The sequence below is a fragment of the Ranitomeya imitator genome, chromosome 9 (genome assembly GCF_032444005.1).
Source record: "Ranitomeya imitator isolate aRanImi1 chromosome 9, aRanImi1.pri, whole genome shotgun sequence".
Classification (NCBI taxonomy): domain Eukaryota; kingdom Metazoa; phylum Chordata; class Amphibia; order Anura; family Dendrobatidae; genus Ranitomeya; species Ranitomeya imitator.
The window spans coordinates 132,064,831-132,083,034 of NC_091290.1; the positions used below are offsets into that span (position 1 = coordinate 132,064,831).

The window sequence follows — 18,204 nt, forward strand, 5'->3', positions numbered from 1 at the left end:
GAATTGAGATCGGACGCCATGTCGCGTTTGGAGAGCCCCTGATGTGCCTAAACAGTAGAAATCCCCCACAAGTGACCCCATTTTGGAAACTAGACCCCCCATGGAACTTATCTAGATGTGTGATGAGAACCTTGAATGCCCAAGTGCTTCACAGAAGTTTATAATGCAGAGCCGTGAAAATAAAAAATATTTTTTTTTTCCACAAAAAAGATATTGTAGCCCCCAAGTTTTTATTTTTACAAGGGTAACAAGAGAAATTGGACCCCAAAAGTTGTTGTCCAATTTGTCTTGAGTATGCTGGTACCCCATATGTGGGGGTAAACCACTGTTTGGGCGCACGGCAGAGCTCGGAAGGAAGGAGCGCCGTTTTGGAATGCAGACTTTGATAGAATGGTCTGCGGGCGTCACGTTGCATTTGCAGAGCCCCTGATGTACCTAACCAGTAGAAACCCTCCACAAGTGACCCCATTTTGGAAACTAGACCCCCCAAGGAACTTATCTAGATGTGTGGTGAGAACTTTGAATGCCCAAGTGCTTCACAGAAGTTTAGAATGCAGAGTCGTGAAAATAAAAAATATTTTTTTTTTTCACAAAAAAGATTTTGTAGCCCCCAAGTTTTTATTTTCACAAGGGTAACAGGAGAAATTGGACTGCAATAGTTGTTGTCCAATTTATCCCGAGTACGCTGATGTGCCATATGTGGGGGTAAACCACTGTTTGGGCGCACGGCAGAGCTCGGAAGGGAAGGAGCGCCTTTTTGGAATGCAGACTTTGATAGAATGGTCTGTGGGCATTATGTTGCGATTGCAGAGCCCCTGATATACCTAAACTGTAGTAACCCCCCACAAGTGACCCCATTTTGGAAACTAGACCCCCCAAGGAACTTATCTAGATGTGTGGTGAGAACTTTGAATGCCCAAGTGCTTCACAGAAGTTTAGAATGCAGAGTCGTGAAAATAAAAAATATTTTTTTTTTTCACAAAAAAGATTTTGTAGCCCCCAAGTTTTTATTTTCACAAGGGTAACAAGAGAAATTGGACCCCAGAAGTTGTTGTCCAATTTATCCCGAGTACGCTGATGCCCCATATGTGGGGGTAACCCACTGTTTGGGCGCACGGCAGAGCTCAGAAGGGAGGGAGCACCATTTGACTTTTTGAGCGCAAAATTGGCTGTCGTGTTTGGAGACCCCCTGATGTACCTAAACAGTGGAAACCCCCCAATTCTAGCTCCAACCCCTAACCCTAATCCCAACCTGATCCATAATCCTAATCACTAACCCTAACCATAATCACAACCCTTACCCCAAAACAACCCTAATGTCAACCCTAACCATAACCCTAATCAAAACCCTAAATCCAACACACCCCTAATCCTAATCTCAACCCTAACCCTAATCCCAATACACCCCTAATCACAACCCTAACCTTAACCCTAATCCCAAACCTAACCCTAATCCCAAGCGTAACCCTAATGCCAACCCTAACCCTAATACCAACCCTAATCCAAACCCTAAACCTAATCCCAGCTCTAACCCTAACTTTAGCCCCAACCCTAGCCCTAACTTTAGCCCCAACCCTAACCCTAGCCCTAAGGCTACTTTCACACTTGCGTTGTTTGGCATTCCGTCGCAATCCGTCGTTTTGGACAAGAAACGGATCCTGCAAATGTGCCCGCAGGATGCGTTTTTTGCCCATAGTATTGCCGACGGATCGTGACGGATGGCCACACGTCGCGTCCGTCGTGCACTGGATCAGTTGTGTTTTGGCGGAGCGTCGGCACAAAAAAAGTTCAATGAAACGTTTTTTTGTACGTCGCATCCGCCATTTCTGACCGCACATGCGTGGCCGTAACTCCGCCCCCTCCTCCCCAGGACATAGATTGGGCAGCGGATGCGTTGAAAAACTACAGCTGCTGCCCACGTTGTGCACAATTTTCACAACGTGCGTCGGTATGTCGGGCCGACGCATTGCGACGGCCCCGTACCGACGTAAGTGTGAAAGAAGCATAACCCTAAATTTAGCCCCAACCCTAACCCTAAATTTAGCCCCAACCCTAACCCTAAATTTAGCCCCAACCCTACCCCTAACCCTACCCCTACCCCTAACCTAACCCTAGCCGTAACCCTACCCCTAACCTAACCCTACCCCTAACCTAACCCTAGCCGTAACCCTACCCCTAACCTAACCCTAGCCCTAACCCTACCCTAACCCTACCCCTACCCCTAACCCTACCCCTAACCTAACCCTAACCCTAACCTAACCCTACCCCTAACCTAACCCTAACCCTAACCCTACCCCTAACCCTACCCCTAACCCTACCCCTAACCTAACCCTAACCCTACCCCTAACCCTACCCCTAACCTAACCCTAACCCTAACCCTACCCCTAACCCTAACCCTACCCCTAACCCTACCCCTAACCCTACCCCTAACCCTACCCCTAACCTAACCCTAACCCTACCCCTAACCCTAACCCTAACCCTACCCCTAACCCTAACCCTAATTTTAGCCCTAACTGCTGTTCTCCTGCCGGCCGGCAGATGGAGACAGATGGCGGGCGCACTGGGCATGCGTCCGCCATGTTCTTCTGCCGGCGGCCAGGAGGAGCAGCAAGAGGATCCAGGGACCTAGGTGAGTATGCTAGGGTCCCCGAATCCCCCTATTTCTCTGTCCTCTGATGTGCGATCACATCAGAGGACAGAGAATTACACTTTACTTTTTTTTTTTTTTTTTTTGCGGTCGCCGGTAAACAGTTAATTACCGGCGATCGCAAAACAGGGGTCGCTAAAACCGACCCCCGATCATGCTCTTTGGGGTCTCGGCTACCCCAGGCAGCCGAGACCCCAAAGATTCTCCCGGTGCCGGCCGGCGGGCGCACTGCGCATGCGCCCGCCATTTTGAAGATGGCGGCGCCCACCGGGAGACACGAGGAGCATCGGGGGAGCTAGGTGAGTATTGGGGGGCCACCTGGGACCCCTTTTCTCTGTCCTCCGATGTGCGATCACATCGGAGGACAGAGAAATTAAAAAGAGATCGCTTTTTTTTTTTTTTTTTTTTTTTTTGCGATCGCCGGTAAACGGTTAATTACCGGCGATCGCAAATGCGGGGAGGGTTAAAAACCCCCCGAATCATGTTCTCTGGGGTCTCAGCTACCCTCGGCAGCCGAGACCCCGGAGAAAATCGGCCTGTGGGGGGCGCTATACACTTTTTCCACAGCGCCGTTAATTAACGGCGCTGTGGTTTAAGTACCCTTAGCGGCCGCCGTTAAAAGGCGTATCGGCGGTCGCTAAGGGGTTAAACAAGAAGAATTTTTTTTTAAAGATTCCTGTGATAGGCAATGGTGCCCAGCTAACTGTATATAACAAAAAGTTGCTTTCTGAAAACCTCTGCAGCTTATTTTATTAAAAAATATATATAAATAATGGCATCAAAAAGTGCATGAGGAACATGAATAACTTCTCCTAGACAGAGGATTAGCGTAACCATCAAGCCGCTAATTCCCGGAAATGAAGCAAACAATGACTACAAAAAACGACCTAAAATCAGGCATGGTGGAAGGGTCAGAATGACCTCATTGTACCACATCGAAGAAAAATGTAATAAATATACATTTGTCACCAATTGTTGTTATTAAACAGTTATGTTAGACTTGCTATGCAGAGGCAGACAGGATTTACGCAGAATGTCAGGCTCTAATATTTGCTGCCACTAGTTATCACTAATGAATAAGGTCATATTGTTAATAAATCTGATACATCTAAAAAGGGTCTTCTATTCATGAAGTGTATTCTTTGTATAATTTAGGCTACAGCTTCATGGCGACCGCAGCCGTTATGCATCCTCAAATCATTCCCCTTGAAACAACAACAAAAAATAACGCACCCCCTTCCCCAACACAAAGCACGCAACCAAAAGTCGTCTTAGGCTACTTTCACACTAGCATTAACTGCAATCCGTCACAATGCGTCGTTTTGCAGAAAAAACGCATCCTGCAAAAGTGCTTGCAGGATGCGTTTTTTCCCCATAGACTTGTATTGACGACGCACTGCGACAGATTGCCACACGTCGCATCCGTCTTGCGACGGATGCGTCGTGCTTTGGCGGACCGTCGGGAGCAAAAAACGCTACATGTAACGTTTTTTGCTCCTGACGGACCGCTTTTTCCGACCGCGCATGCGCGGCCGGAACTCCGCCTCCACCTCACAATGGGGCAGCGGATGCGCCAGAGAAATGCAACCGCTGCACCCGTTGTGCAGTGCGTTAAACGCTAGCGTCGGAATCTCTGCCCGATGCATTGCGACGGGAAGATTCCGACGCTAGTGTGAAAGTAGCCTTAGTGAAACATTTCAGCAAGCAGGCACAAGTTTCTTTAACGTTCTGATAGTTTGCTACAATGTATCAATGTAGGTAATGTCCGTGGCAGTTCAACTTACTCAGCGGGACACAGAGGTAGAAAACAGGAATACTGTCTCTTTAAATCTTCCGATGGTTTATTATATGGCAGCATAAATCGACAAGGGAAAGTAAAAAACACAGCTCTTTAGGCAAAAACATGAAAACAACAAAAGAAAGCAAAAATGCTGTATACAGTCCATATATTTGAGGGGAGCTGCCCGCTCTGGAGCACAACAGGTTCAGTCTTTCCTCCTCAGGACACAAACCACTGGAGATCCTCTCTCCAGTCCTGCTGAACAAAGACTTCCTCTGGAGCCCAGACCACACCCTGGGATGGAGATTAGGTGGACATCCTCCTACCTGCTCTATGGATGTCCACATAAAAGCCAGCCCATTATGTAAATTGGTTTATCCCCTCACGGCACTTAGTGTGCTGGAGGATAAAACTAGGGTTCTATATCACTGACGCCATTAAGCATAGTGACACATTTCTCCCCTCCAGCACTTTACCAGTGACTGTCACAGCAGTTTAGCTGAAAAATAATGGTCAGGTCTGAACACAATGGGAAAAGAGGTATCAAAACTGGTACAAAACAAGGGGGGAAAAAAAGTTCAAAAGTTTGCCTATGGCAAAAAAAAGTATGACGCTTTCAGATGGAATCCATACAAATTTGTGTCCCAACCTTTTAACAGAGCAAGTTCACATTTTGCTTTTCGATGCACAAAAATTGGAAGTGGATGGTGAAAGGGAGAAGTAGAGATAAAAACTATAGTCTCTGTTCACATCTGTGCCATGGTTTACGACAGCTATCTAATGGATATGGGGGTCTTTAGACATGTACCCTTTCAGCCCATAAATGTTCAGGAACACGCAGATGTCTTAAAAATAGAGAAGGATTTTGGAGCGGTCGCGAAGCACATCCGATAAGAACCAAATGGACACTAGCGCTAACTAAAACCTTATTCCAGAAACCAATATGGCAATATATAAACTGTCCAACAGCTTTAAAAATTACATAAAAATTTATAAAAAGAAGAAAAAGAATTATATCAACATTGTGTGATGATGGGAGTAGTAGTTGTAAGATAGTAGGGTGTGCAACTACCTAATCATTACGCACTTTGAGTAGTGTTTTGTCTAAATCTTTACTCTCCCAGTAATCCAGAATGGCAGAAAAACTTCTGCTCAGAAAAAGCAGAAAAATTCTAAAAATAAAAAATGTGGGAAATTAAAAAATAAATTCTAAATAAAAAAAAGGCTGAAAGCAACAGTCTAGATTGTATGATTGCAGATACAGTGAGCATAGAAGGGCAAAAAGAAAAAAAAAATTACCATATATAATTATAACCTGAGTAAGATGATCTCGAATTTCACCGCAGATCTACAAACATGAATTTGGGATGTAAATCATGGCTGCATAAGAAATGAAAGAGTCAACTTTATTCATCAGGTTGGGTTAGATCTCTGGGGGATAGCAGCAGGCCAAGTGCAAGTATGGAGCCAAGCAAAGAAGCGTCTCCTGGAAGCAGAGAGATCATACAGGGTCATAGCTACAAAATAAAGAAAGAAAAAGAAAAACAGCCCCTATTTACTCAAGATAAACTATAAAAGCTGCGGGACAGGGGAGAAGGAAACCGAGAAGAATTCAAACAAGGAAGGTTTATAAGGAGAAACAGCTTGGCAGACCGGAAAGAAGAAGAAGAAGAGGAGGAGTGAGAGAGATCTGCGATACAGTACAGGGAATAGGCACAATGGCAGGGGGCGAATAACTAAAGAATGTCAGATAAAACCAGAAAGGATAAAAACATCACTGAGAACTAAGAAAACAAAATGCTAAGTACACGCTGCTGCCACCCGTAGAAAAGAGAAGGGGAGCGCCACAGAGAAAGAGCTACTGCTACAGAGAAAGAAAGAGAGCCACAGAGAAAGAGCAAGCACCACAGAGAAAGAGCGTCACAGAGAAAGCAAGTGCTACAGAGAAAGAGCAAGTGCCACAGAGAAAGAGCAAGTGCTACAGAGAAAGAAAGAGAGCCACAGAGAAAGAGCAAGCACCACAGAGAAAGAGCGTCACAGAGAAAGAGCAAGTGCTACAGAGAAAGAGCAAGTGCCACAGAGAAAGAGCAAGTGCTACAGAGAAAGAAAGGGCACCACAGAGAAAGAGCAAGCACCACAGAGAAAGAGCGTCACAGAGAAAGCAAGTGCTACAGAGAAAGAGCATGTGCCACAGAGAAAGAGCAAGTGCTACAGAGAAAGAAAGGGCACCACAGAGAAAGAGCAAGCACCACAGAGAAAGAGCCAGCACCACAGAGAAAGAGCTACCGCTACAGAGAAAGAAAGAGTCACAGAGAAAGAGCGCCACAGAGAAAGAGCAAGTGCCACAGAGAAAGAGCAAGTGCTACAGAGAAAGAAAAAGCACCACAGAGAAAGAGCCAGCACCACAGAGAAAGAACCAGCACCACAGAGAAAGAGCCAGCACCACAGAGAAAGAGCCAGCACCACAGAGAAAGAGCCAGCACCACAGAGAAAGAGCCAGCACCACAGAGAAAGAGCCAGCACCACAGAGAAAGAGCCAGCACCACAGAGAAAGAGCCAGCGCCACAGAGAAAGAGCCAGCGCCACAGAGAAAGAGCCAGCGCCACAGAGAAAGTAAGCGCCACAGAGAAAGTAAGCGCCACAGAGAAAGTAAGCGCCACAGAGAAAGTAAGCGCCACAGAGAAAGAGCCAGCGCCACAGAGAAAGAGCCAGCGCCACAGAGAAAGAGCCAGCGCCACAGAGAAAGAGCCAGCGCCACAGAGAAAGAAAGAGAGCGCAACAAACAAAGTAAAAGAAAACAGAAAAGTTAAAAAAAATTTACATAGGTGGAATAGAGTTATTGCAGACAAAAGTGATTTAGAACCCTGAAAGAGAATGAAAAAAGTAAAAAAGGCAATAAAAAATGACTAAATAGTAAAATAAAAAAATAAAGTGTAGTGAGAAGATGTTTTTCACATAGGCAATTTGTCAGCTCCTTCCTTACAGAATGAGATTGTGACCTCAGATGCCATATGACTTGCCTGCCGTCAGATAATAAATAGGATTGATTGTTCTCAGTGAGCAAAACAAAACAAATAATCTTCTAATTATGAAACCTTTTGTTGCCATCTTTTTGGTTGGCCACTGAAAGGTATCAACCACTTAGGACTCACAATATATATATATATATATAGGTTTTTTTTTTTAGATACTTTGTTATAACATGCCTGATGAGGAGACCCAAGTAGTCACCAAAGCCCGCTTTCTAACATCACTTATGATAACTAGTGGATTAATATTTTGTTTCTCCCACTGAGAACAATTACAGTACATTTTTTTTTTTCAGCTGGCTAACACGGTATCAAAAACTTTTTTTCTTCTTATAAGAATTATTCACACATATAGTGGTGAGAGTGTTTTGCAAATCCCATGAACAAAAAAGAAAAAAAAAACCTCAAGAGCTTGCTTGTATTTCTTATTCAGAACTTGGAACCGTTTCCAAAGACCTTTGGGCTCCTAGGATTTCTGTCTTCAGACTTTTATGCTGTAATGTATTTCTGCCTTCACATAGAAGTCTTGTGATATAATTGGCTGACCATCATGTGAGGCAACTACAAAAACTATTTTATATTTGTGCGGCTCTTAGCATAAGATATGACATAAATAGATCATAGATTGAGGTCCAAGAAGACCAAGAGTTGAAACCTCCATCTATTTTGGAATGAAGGAGCCCTGACCCATTTATGGTATATCGAGGGTATATGACAATGTCTGATAGTGGAGTGCCCACACCTATGTCCAGAATTGGGTCCCCAATCCAGTCATCTGACCACCGGCGAGAGGAGAGGAGGTACTGGGACCATTTATTCCATTGTATTCGGATTGCAAATCTAGCCACCTTTCCATTCAGGTTCTTCCCAGTTTCTGGCGCTGTCTCGTGTTCTCAAAAAAGGAAAACAGTCCGAGAAGGGAGATCCCTACTTAACCCACAAATAGATCATAAAAAAAATTAAGACGTGAAAACTCTATGAACATACATGTTAGGCTACGTTCACATTAGCGTTGCGTCGGGGGCAGCCGCAGCGACGCATGCGTCATGCGCCCCTATATTTAACATGGGGGGCGCATGAACATGCATTACTCTTGCGTTTTGTGACGCATGCGTCACTTTGGCGCAAGTGTCAGGGCGCAGAGGACGCTGCATGATGCATTTTTTTCTGCGCCAAAAATCATAAAAACATGAACGCATGCGTCACAAAATGCTGCGTTGTGCATGCGTTCACATTTGCGTTGTGCGTTGCGTCGCCGACGCTGCACCGCACAACGCAAATGTGAACTTAGCCTTAAGTGGTCTCAAACGTTATTCCCACCTCAAAGTGATGACAATGGCAAAATATGCCATCAGTTGTCATCGGTGCAGATCATATCCCGTGAAACCAAACGGGTGGCCATGATGGCATGCACATGGGGTACTTCAGAGCCCATTTTTGTGACTGATAGGGAACCTAGAAGTGGAACATCACCCAAAGATCAGAAACCCCTGGAGCACTAAGCAGAAGGGGACATCACTTTGGGAAGGGTGGACCTTTAACTTATAACCCGTCACAGATTTGTGTTTTAGGAGTCAGATGGAAGCTGCAGACAAGTTAAGGTGGACTCATTTTAACTAATAGAGGATGTAAAACCTCATGGTGGGGAGCAGGCTCGGCTTTGGTGGCCAGCTTCAAGGATGCTGCAATGGTAACGTCAATCGGAGGAGGGCATGGTGGATAAGCACAGGAGTGAGGGTCATGGGGTCACTGGTGCCTTGAACGTTTACTGGCTCTGCTTGAATGGCCCCCAGTGCGTGCCGCCCCTTTATGGCTGTCTGTCCTGGTGCTGTAGGTCAGACAGCTGGGGATATCACAGGACTTGCGAACCCAAATGTACTAGCACTTCACCCGACTCCTACTGTGATGGTTTTAATACTGTGATTTAAATAAAGCTGTGGCAATTTTAACAACAAAAATAAGGAAGAATCGGGGGACATTGTTAGGACATCTAACTGTTGCAATTAATATACGGCCCCCAATCGGCTGCAGTCTTTCGCGGATTGGCTGCAGCGGTCTCGTAGCCACCAGAAGACATAACACTGGTACTAGAGGAATGATGCTGTTCAATAGGAGAGCGTGTTTTATTTTATCTTATGTCGCACAGTTAATTTGTTAAAATGCTTAAAAGTTTTTTTTCCCCTCTTTTGGCAGTCTTATACCGACAGATGTTATTAATGCACATTTGTTTATTATGAGCAATCGCTATCTGGAAATGTTTTACTACTGTTCAAAGAGGCAACGGGGAGAGATCAAGACCAAACTGCAAGAGTTAAATAAACCAACATCAAATCTGACATTGCACGTGTGTAACATATAATGACTTTAAGCTTTCTCTTGGACTTGACTTTCCAAAATTTGATGGACACATAGGCATGTATCTCTTTACAGGATGTCAGAGCAGTGTCTTGTAGCAAGCAGAGGCAGAGAACAACCAGAGCCACCCCTGTGATCATTATATGAACATGACATCTCCCCCCACTAGAAGAAAACAAAGTTACTGACAGTAAGAAGATTTTACACACCATAAAGAATCAATCTAGAAAGTCTTTTGGAAAAGATGATACCAATTCATTTCACCACAATGTTGTTTACTTTCTGAAACTGGAATAAAAGTGATAATATCGGGTCATATAAAGCAGTGTTCCCCAACTCCAGTCCTCAAGGCCCACCAACAGATCATGTTTTCAGGTTTTCCTTTGTTTTGCACAGGTAATGCAATTATCACCTGGGCAATACTAAGGAAATCCTGAAAACATGACCTGTTGGTGGGCCTTGAGGACTGGAGTTGGGGACCCCTGATATAAAGCATTGATACCTCTCATGCTGTGCGCAGTCGGACCACAGAACCATGGTAATAGGAGCAGGAACAGCAGGTAGATCAGGGACAATACGTTGTAACGAAATAGACAGGCTGTGGAGGTAAAAGAGGGAAAAAAAAAGTCAATTTCAGTATATCATAGTAAAAAAAAAAAAAAAAAAATTTCAAAGAGGACATTGCGATAGTTGTTTTTAAGTGTTACATCGCTGGAATCAGGGTTTAATGTCCATATATCATGCTGCTGTCAAATTACATAAGAGAACTTATGACACATGTGTGTGACCTTTTATTTTTCCTCGGACAGCACACAGACCCATATAGTTTAATTGATCCACATGCACTTCTGTTTTAATAAAGGATCAGAGTGCCCAGTCCATATGACTTGGAGCTTGTCCTATCCTTATACATTTTTTACATTAGACACAGCCATTAAAGACTATGGGGATCTGTTAAAAACTAATCAAAAAAATTAAGACATACTTTTTACTTTATTCTTCCATTCACATTTCAATAGTTCTTAACTAATCCATTGCTAAGAGTCAATGATTTAAAAAAAAAAAAAAAAAACACCGTCAATAATGGATATTGGGGCCCAATCTCAAATATATTCACCTTGAAATATTTTCTAAAAACTACAGAAGCCATAAAGTGATAGCATATCGATCCCCAACAGTGCAAGTAAGGAAACAGTCAAGTGCTGCTGCCCCTTCAGCCTCAGAATCGGAGGGGGTTTTAACGGTTGGACCACCACTGATCATAGATTATATATCATCACTTTGCAAAATGGCAATAACCCTTAAACTCATGAATAGAAAAGCATTTGCTGTATCCTGTGCATGATAGATGCTTTACTCTGTGGTTTTCCAACACAGAAGAAGGATGAGAATACAGGATGGTTTAATCAACCACTGTCTGCAACCACAAAACAGTCACATTCCGAATGAAATAGATGAAATTTTGGGAAGCCGTGAAGCTGGCAGGCCGGCTGTTTACAATATATTGTTATTCTACAGCTAATTTTAGACGAGGCGGACGTGCACCTAATTAAAGTTCTCATTCAACTTTAGCGAGAAGTTTGAAGGTTGGTGCAATATAATTCTGACCACACGCAAAGGCCAATTTAGGTCAATGCCAGACCCAAGAGCTTAATTCTGTAACTGCGCGCTCAAGCGTAAGACGTTTGTGAGCATTTGTTTCTGCACATCTTTTTGGTCCTCATTGAACAAATGAGACCAAAGGACACTGCTCCAAAAGTCTTATGGTTTTGTGCAGATGCAATTTTGAAAACTTTAACCGTACTGCCATGTTATTTTTAGAAAGAAGAATCTTTCTCCTTGACATCCTTCAAAAGAAGCCATACTCGCTCAGACTGTTTTTAATTTTTACTGTTATAAATTTGCACGTTTACCTTGTTAACTGAGGCCTTTAAAGTCTGAGCTTTAGGTCTTAGGTTCCTTTTTAGTTTTATCAAAGTGTTACACAATCTGGTCTGGGGATGAATTTTTGGTGACTTCCATTTCTGGGAAGATTGTCAACCATCTTGAATGATTTCCAGTTGTAAATAATCTTTCTCACTACGGAATTATGGCCTCCAACTTGTTTGGAAAGGGCTTTAAAATACTTTTTCAGATTGATGGGCAACAACATGTAAAGAGGTAGGCAAGTCAGAAGATGCACACAGTTAATGCGTAACAGAGTGGCTACAAGTGAAAACCGCCACCTGCTGGTCAAAGGCGATAGAGAAAGTGAAAGCAGAAAGAATTGCATTAGTAGGAACTCAAGAGTGAAGTGAATGTTTACTCAGGGAAGAGATTGTAGGAGACACCAGGTCACGTGATACCTGCATTGCAGTTAGTAATTATAAAAAGGCCAGGTAGGGCTAAGAATAAGTGGATTTGGTGCTTGAACCCGTAGCAGGATGGACATGTGCTACAGCAAGCTAAGAGGAGATTTAATAGTTGTCCACAAATATCTGAAGGGCTGTCACAGTGTAGTGGGATCATCTTTATTCTCATTTGCACATGGAAACACAAGAAGCAATGGAGTGAAACTGAAAAGGAGAGGATACAGATTAGATATTAGAAAAAAAAAATTGACATTGAAGGTGATCAATGAGTGGAACAGGCTGCCATGAGCGGTGGTAACGGTAAGGAAACACGGCACTCAGTAGATATGAGGGTTGGCGGTGCTCAAGTAGGGTGTCCACCCCGTATATTAAAGATGAATGAAACTTGGCACTCAATTTTTGAGAAGAAAAGCTTCTTAGTTTATTGATGCAACCAGACAAACAAAACCGCTAAACGTTTTCGGTCCACACCGGACCTTCGTCAGAGCGTTTCTTAGACATTGACTGGATGAGGAAGCTAATGAGCCTGAATGAGCGTCAGCCAGAGCACGGGATATAGGAGCTGCAGTCTGCTGCGTCGCCCTCCTCTGCTCTGCACTACTAGCGCTCAGGATCCAGCGCCGTTACTCCCTCCAGGCTTTGTGCCTCTCCTCTGGCGCTTCACCTTCCTTTGTGATCCTGCAGCAGACTGCAGCTCCTATATCCCGTGCTCTGGCTGACGCTCATTCAGGCTCATTAGCTTCCTCATCCAGTCAATGTCTAAGAAACGCTCTGACGAAGGTCCGGTGTGGACCAAAAACGTTTAGCGGTTTTGTTTGTCTGGATGCATCAATAAACTAAGAAGCTTTTCTTCTCAAAAATTGAGTGCCAAGTTTCATTCATCTTTAATGAGCGGTGGTAAGTTCTCCTTCAATGGAATCTTCAAACAGAAGCTGGCTGTCTGCGATGGTTTAGTGAATCCTGCATTAAGCAGAAGGTTGGACACTATGAGCCTGGAGGTCCCTTCCAACTGACATTCTAGGATTCTATGATTCTTATAGCCACCATAATGAGACACCAGATACGTAAAAGGAGGAGGAGGAGTCGAGAGATCAGATCCAAGAGACACCAGACCAGAGTGAAGACCAGAGAGAGCCAAGCCAAGTGACCAGAGTCAAGACCAAGAGAGACGACTAGGCTGCAGAGGAGGGAACAACATGTGAATCTTTGCTTCCAGTGCAGACATATGGTACAATTCAGTGACTGGGGCTGCGCTTCAGGGAACGCAGACGGACAGTGTGATGAGTAACTCGTTAACCTGGGACTTGCGGCCTTGCAGATAGAATCGTGGACCCCCGTTAGAACCTGTGTGAGGTATTGTGTCACCTAGAGTGATGATTATGACGGGCCCGGTAGTGACAGTGATGCCCTTTAGCTTGGGGCATTAGGACTAACACAAAACAATTCTCTAAAATAATTACTGATATCTTTCCTCCTTGGCATATTCTTAGCACATGATTGAATGCTCAAGACCAGACGAACTTCTGCTTTTATAGGAGATGTTCACATTTGCTGATGAACAATTAATCAATGGCTTTTGATTACCATGTTTATTCCTATGGAAGCAGTAGAGATATACCATAAATCATTTTTCACACACCGTTTCTTCCTTTTTGTCCTTGTTATTCCTAAATAAAGTCATGGTGTAATTTGTTATGTGGTTGCATTTACCCAATTTTAGGACCCTCTAAAGGGCCAGATTTTTTTTTTTTTTTTTTTATAGGTCCCGATACTTAACCACAGACTTCAAAGAGGGGTAAACTTAGTTTTTCTCATGACTGTATACATGATGGAATGCTATGGACAACGTCATGTGCCGCTGTCAAGATTTTTTAGACTCACAAAGAGCTGTGAAGAACTACATGGCATCCCAGAACTGTATGGGATTCATCAGTTCCAAAAATGTTCCAATAATGTCATGCATACCCAGTGCAAATAATACGTCTGGTCCAATCATGACGGACCCCGGCACATTACTACCCCTTGGGGGTAATCTTTATAGAGATATAGTTTAAGTAATAACTTAAAATTCCGTAGAAAAAAATAAATAAATAAGGTACGTATTGTATTCTGTACACGACACACATAAAGAAATCCCACACTGTTCGATAATGAGAACATTCCAAATGATGGGAATTCTGAGAATTAGAATTTAACATACGCGACCATTGTGGGAAATTATGTACGGGGAGTATTCATGCTTTGCTTAGAGCTTCCATACAGTGTTACAAGCGCAGCTATGCTATATAATGTAGCCTAATAGACAATGGGGGTTTATTAGGAAGGGTGACATTTTCATACACCTCATGGTTAGTTTGCCAACAATGGTTAAAATAATCAGTTCAAAAAGAAGCTTTACAGATTGGACATCGTTCCGGCAATTAACGACAGCACATTCCTATCCTGTGAGCCGCCTATAATCATAAGAAGGAAAGATCCTATACGTTAGGAGCGGGAATATATGGATTTTTAGAGAAAAGATCTGTGTTGTAAGACTGGTAAAATTATAGGACTGGATGCCATGTGTAAAGGCTTTTTCCAGACGAGCTGAGAACTAAGCACAATGCACATTCCCGATCAGTGGTCAATATATATATATATATATATATATATATATATATATATATATATATATATATATATATATATGTCTCTGATAGAAGTTTTGTCCAACATTAAAAAAAACAAAAACCTTTTCTTAATTCAATTTTAAATCTTTGGCTCCCACTGAAGCTGGATCTATGCATATGTGAATCATTGCCAAAAATTAATTCAGTAACGTTAGTAGAATAAATTTAGACTAAATATTAAACTGACAGGAAAGCCGAAATTAAAACCAGAATGCATTAATTATTAAATTGGTGAAATCCAAAACTGGAGCTGTACATGGAAAAAAGACATAGGAAATTAACGATACGTGAAGCAGATTCCCAGCACATGTAAAATATGGTATCCAATGTTAGGCGGTATGGACCTCAAGTTTGAAGAGTTATTTTGTTTTCCCAAACCATGAGTTGGCACATGAGTTCAAGTAATTTCAGGATGATTTTTTGAAGGGTTTTTCGCTGACCGCGCAGTTCACTTTTGTATCCTCTGCTATCTAGCTTTAGCGGGCCTCATTTTGCTGAAACTGTTTTCATACTGCGTATGTGCTTTCCTCTCATTTCACCGTCATATGTGGGGGGCTGCTATTTCTGTGGGGGATTTCTCTGGAGGCAAGAGAGGTCTGTGTTTCTTCTAATAGGGGAAGTTAGATCTTCGGCTGGAGCGAGACGTCTAGGATCATCGTAGGCACGTTCCCCGGCTACTTTTATTTGTGTGTTAGGTTCAGGGTCGCGGTCAGCTCAGGTTCCATCGCCCTAGAGCTTGTTTGTATCTGTGCTTGTCCTTTAGTGATCCCCTGCCATTGGGATCATGACAGTATAACCGGCCCACAAAGTGTTAATTGTATTGGCTGAAGTAGGAGGGTAAGTAGTCTGAGGAAGTTTTTTTTTTTTTTTTCTTCTCTCTCTTTCCCTCAGAGTTTGCTGCCTAGCCTTATTGCAGCCTGGCTACTTCCTCCTCCTCTTAATCTTTGAATGGCTCTGATCCCAGCTGTTTATCATGGACGTCCAGAGTTTGGCTTCCAGCCTGAATAATCTTGCCACTAAGGTTCAAAATATACAGGATTTTGTTGTACATGCTCCTATGTCTGAACCTAGAATTCCTGTCCCAGAGTTTTTTTCTGGAGATAGATCTCGTTTTCTGAATTTTAGGAACAATTGCAAGTTGTTTCTTTCTTTGAAATCTCGCTCCTCTGGAGACCCTGCTCAGCAAGTCAAGATAATTATATCTTTCCTGCGGGGTGACCCTCAGGATTGGGCATTTGCATTGGCACCAGGGGACCCTGCGTTGCTTAATGCGGATGCGTTTTTTCTGGCATTGGGTTTGCTCTATGAGGAACCTAACCAAGAGATTCAGGCTGAAAAAGCTTTGTCGGCCCTCTCTCAGGGGCAAGATGAAGCAGAAATTGTCAAAAATTTCGGAAGTGGTCGGTGCTTACTCAGTGGAATGAGTGCGCTCTGGCTGCAAAGTTCAGAGATGGCCTTTCTGAGGCCATTAAAGATGTTATGGTGGGGTTCCCTGCGCCTGCTGGTCTGAATGAGTCTATGACTATGGCTGTTCAGATTGATCGGCGTTTACGGGAGCGCAAACCTGTGCATCATTTGGCGGTGTCGTCTGAACCGTCACCTGAGATAATGCAATGTGATAGAATTCAGTCCAGAAGTGAACGGCAAAAGTATAGGCGGAAAAAAGGGTTGTGCTTTTATTGTGGTGATTCAGCTCATGTTATATCAGCATGCTCTAAACGCACAAAAAAGGTTGATAAGTCTGTTGCCATTAGTACTTTACAGTCTAAGTTCATTCTGTCTGTGACTCTGATTTGTTCATTATCATCCATTTCCGTCGATGCCTATGTGGATTCAGGCGCTGCCCTGAGTCTTATGGATTGGTCATTTGCCAATCGCTGTGGGTTTAGTCTGGAGCCTCTGGAAGTCCCTATTCCTTTGAAAGGAATTGACTCTACACCTTTGGCTATGAATAAACCTCAGTACTGGACACAAGTGACCATGCGTATGACTCCCGTTCATCAGGAGGTGATTCGCTTCCTGGTACTGAATAATTTGCATGATGTTCTAGTACTTGGTCTGCCATGGTTACAAACTCATAATCCAGTCCTTGACTGGAAATCAATGTCTGTGTTAAGCTGGGGTTGTCAGGGGGTTCATGATGATGCACCTCCGATTTCTATCGCTTCATCTACTCCTTCTGAGATTCCTGTGTTTTTGTCTGACTATCGGGATGTTTTTGAGGAGCCTAAGCTCAGTTCGCTTCCTCCTCACAGGGATTGCGATTGTGCTATAAATTTAATTCCAGGCAGTAAATTTCCTAAAGGTCGTTTGTTCAATCTGTCAGTGCCAGAGCATACTGCTATGCGGGATTATGTTAAGGAGTCCTTGGAAAAGGGACATATCCGTCCATCTTTGTCCCCTTTGGGAGCAGGTTTTTTTTTCGTGGCCAAAAAAGATGGTTCCTTGAGGCCTTGTATAGATTATCGTCTTTTGAATAAGATTACCGTAAAATATCAGTATCCTTTGCCATTGTTGACTGATTTGTTTGCTCGCATTAAGGGGGCTAAATGGTTCACTAAGATTGATCTTCGGGGTGCGTATAATCTTATACGAATAAAGCAAGGTGATGAGTGGAAAACCGCATTTAATACGCCTGAGGGCCATTTTGAGTATTTGGTAATGCCTTTTGGACTTTCTAATGCTCCTTCAGTCTTCCAGTCCTTTATGCACGATATTTTCCGTGAATATCTGGATAAATTTATGATTGTGTATTTGGATGATATTTTGGTTTTTTCTGATGACTGGGAGTCTCATGTTCAGCAGGTCAGGAAGGTGTTTCAGGTCCTGCGGGCCAATTCCTTGTTTGTAAAAGGCTCAAAGTGTCTCTTTGGAGTCCAGAAGATTTCTTTCTTGGGGTATATTTTTTCCCCTTCTACTATTGAGATGGATCCCGTCAAGGTTCAGGCTATTTGTGACTGGACGCAGCCTACACCTCTTAAGAGTCTACAGAAGTTCTTGGGCTTTGCTAATTTCTATCGTCGTTTTATAACTAATTTTTCTAGTGTTGTTAAGTCTTTGACGGATTTGACTAAGAAGGGTGCTGATGTTGCTAATTGGTCTCCTGCGGCTGTGGAGGCCTTTCAGGAACTTAAGCGCCGGTTTTCTTCTGCTCCTGTGTTGCGTCAGCCAGATGTTTCGCTCCCTTTTCAGGTTGAGGTTGATGCTTCCGAGATTGGAGCGGGGGCGGTTTTGTCACAGAGAAGCTCCGATGGCTCAGTGATGAAGCCATGCGCGTTTTTTTCTAGAAAGTTTTCGCCGGCTGAGCGGAATTATGATGTTGGTAATCGGGAACTTTTGGCCATGTAGTGGGCATTTGAGGAGTGGCGTCATT

General features: G+C 43.4%; 1 protein-coding gene across 3 annotated transcripts in view; it reads right to left on the reverse strand.

Moving 5' to 3' along the window:
* PIEZO1 (piezo type mechanosensitive ion channel component 1 (Er blood group)) overlaps positions 1-18,204 on the reverse strand; it is a 167,996-nt gene that overhangs the window by 100,418 nt on the left and 49,374 nt on the right. For all 3 annotated transcript variants that reach the window (XM_069738930.1, XM_069738931.1, XM_069738932.1), the window contains exon 2: positions 10,314-10,409. In XM_069738930.1, the coding sequence (XP_069595031.1) occupies positions 10,314-10,409 (96 nt within the window). The remainder of the gene's footprint in view (positions 1-10,313; positions 10,410-18,204) is intronic.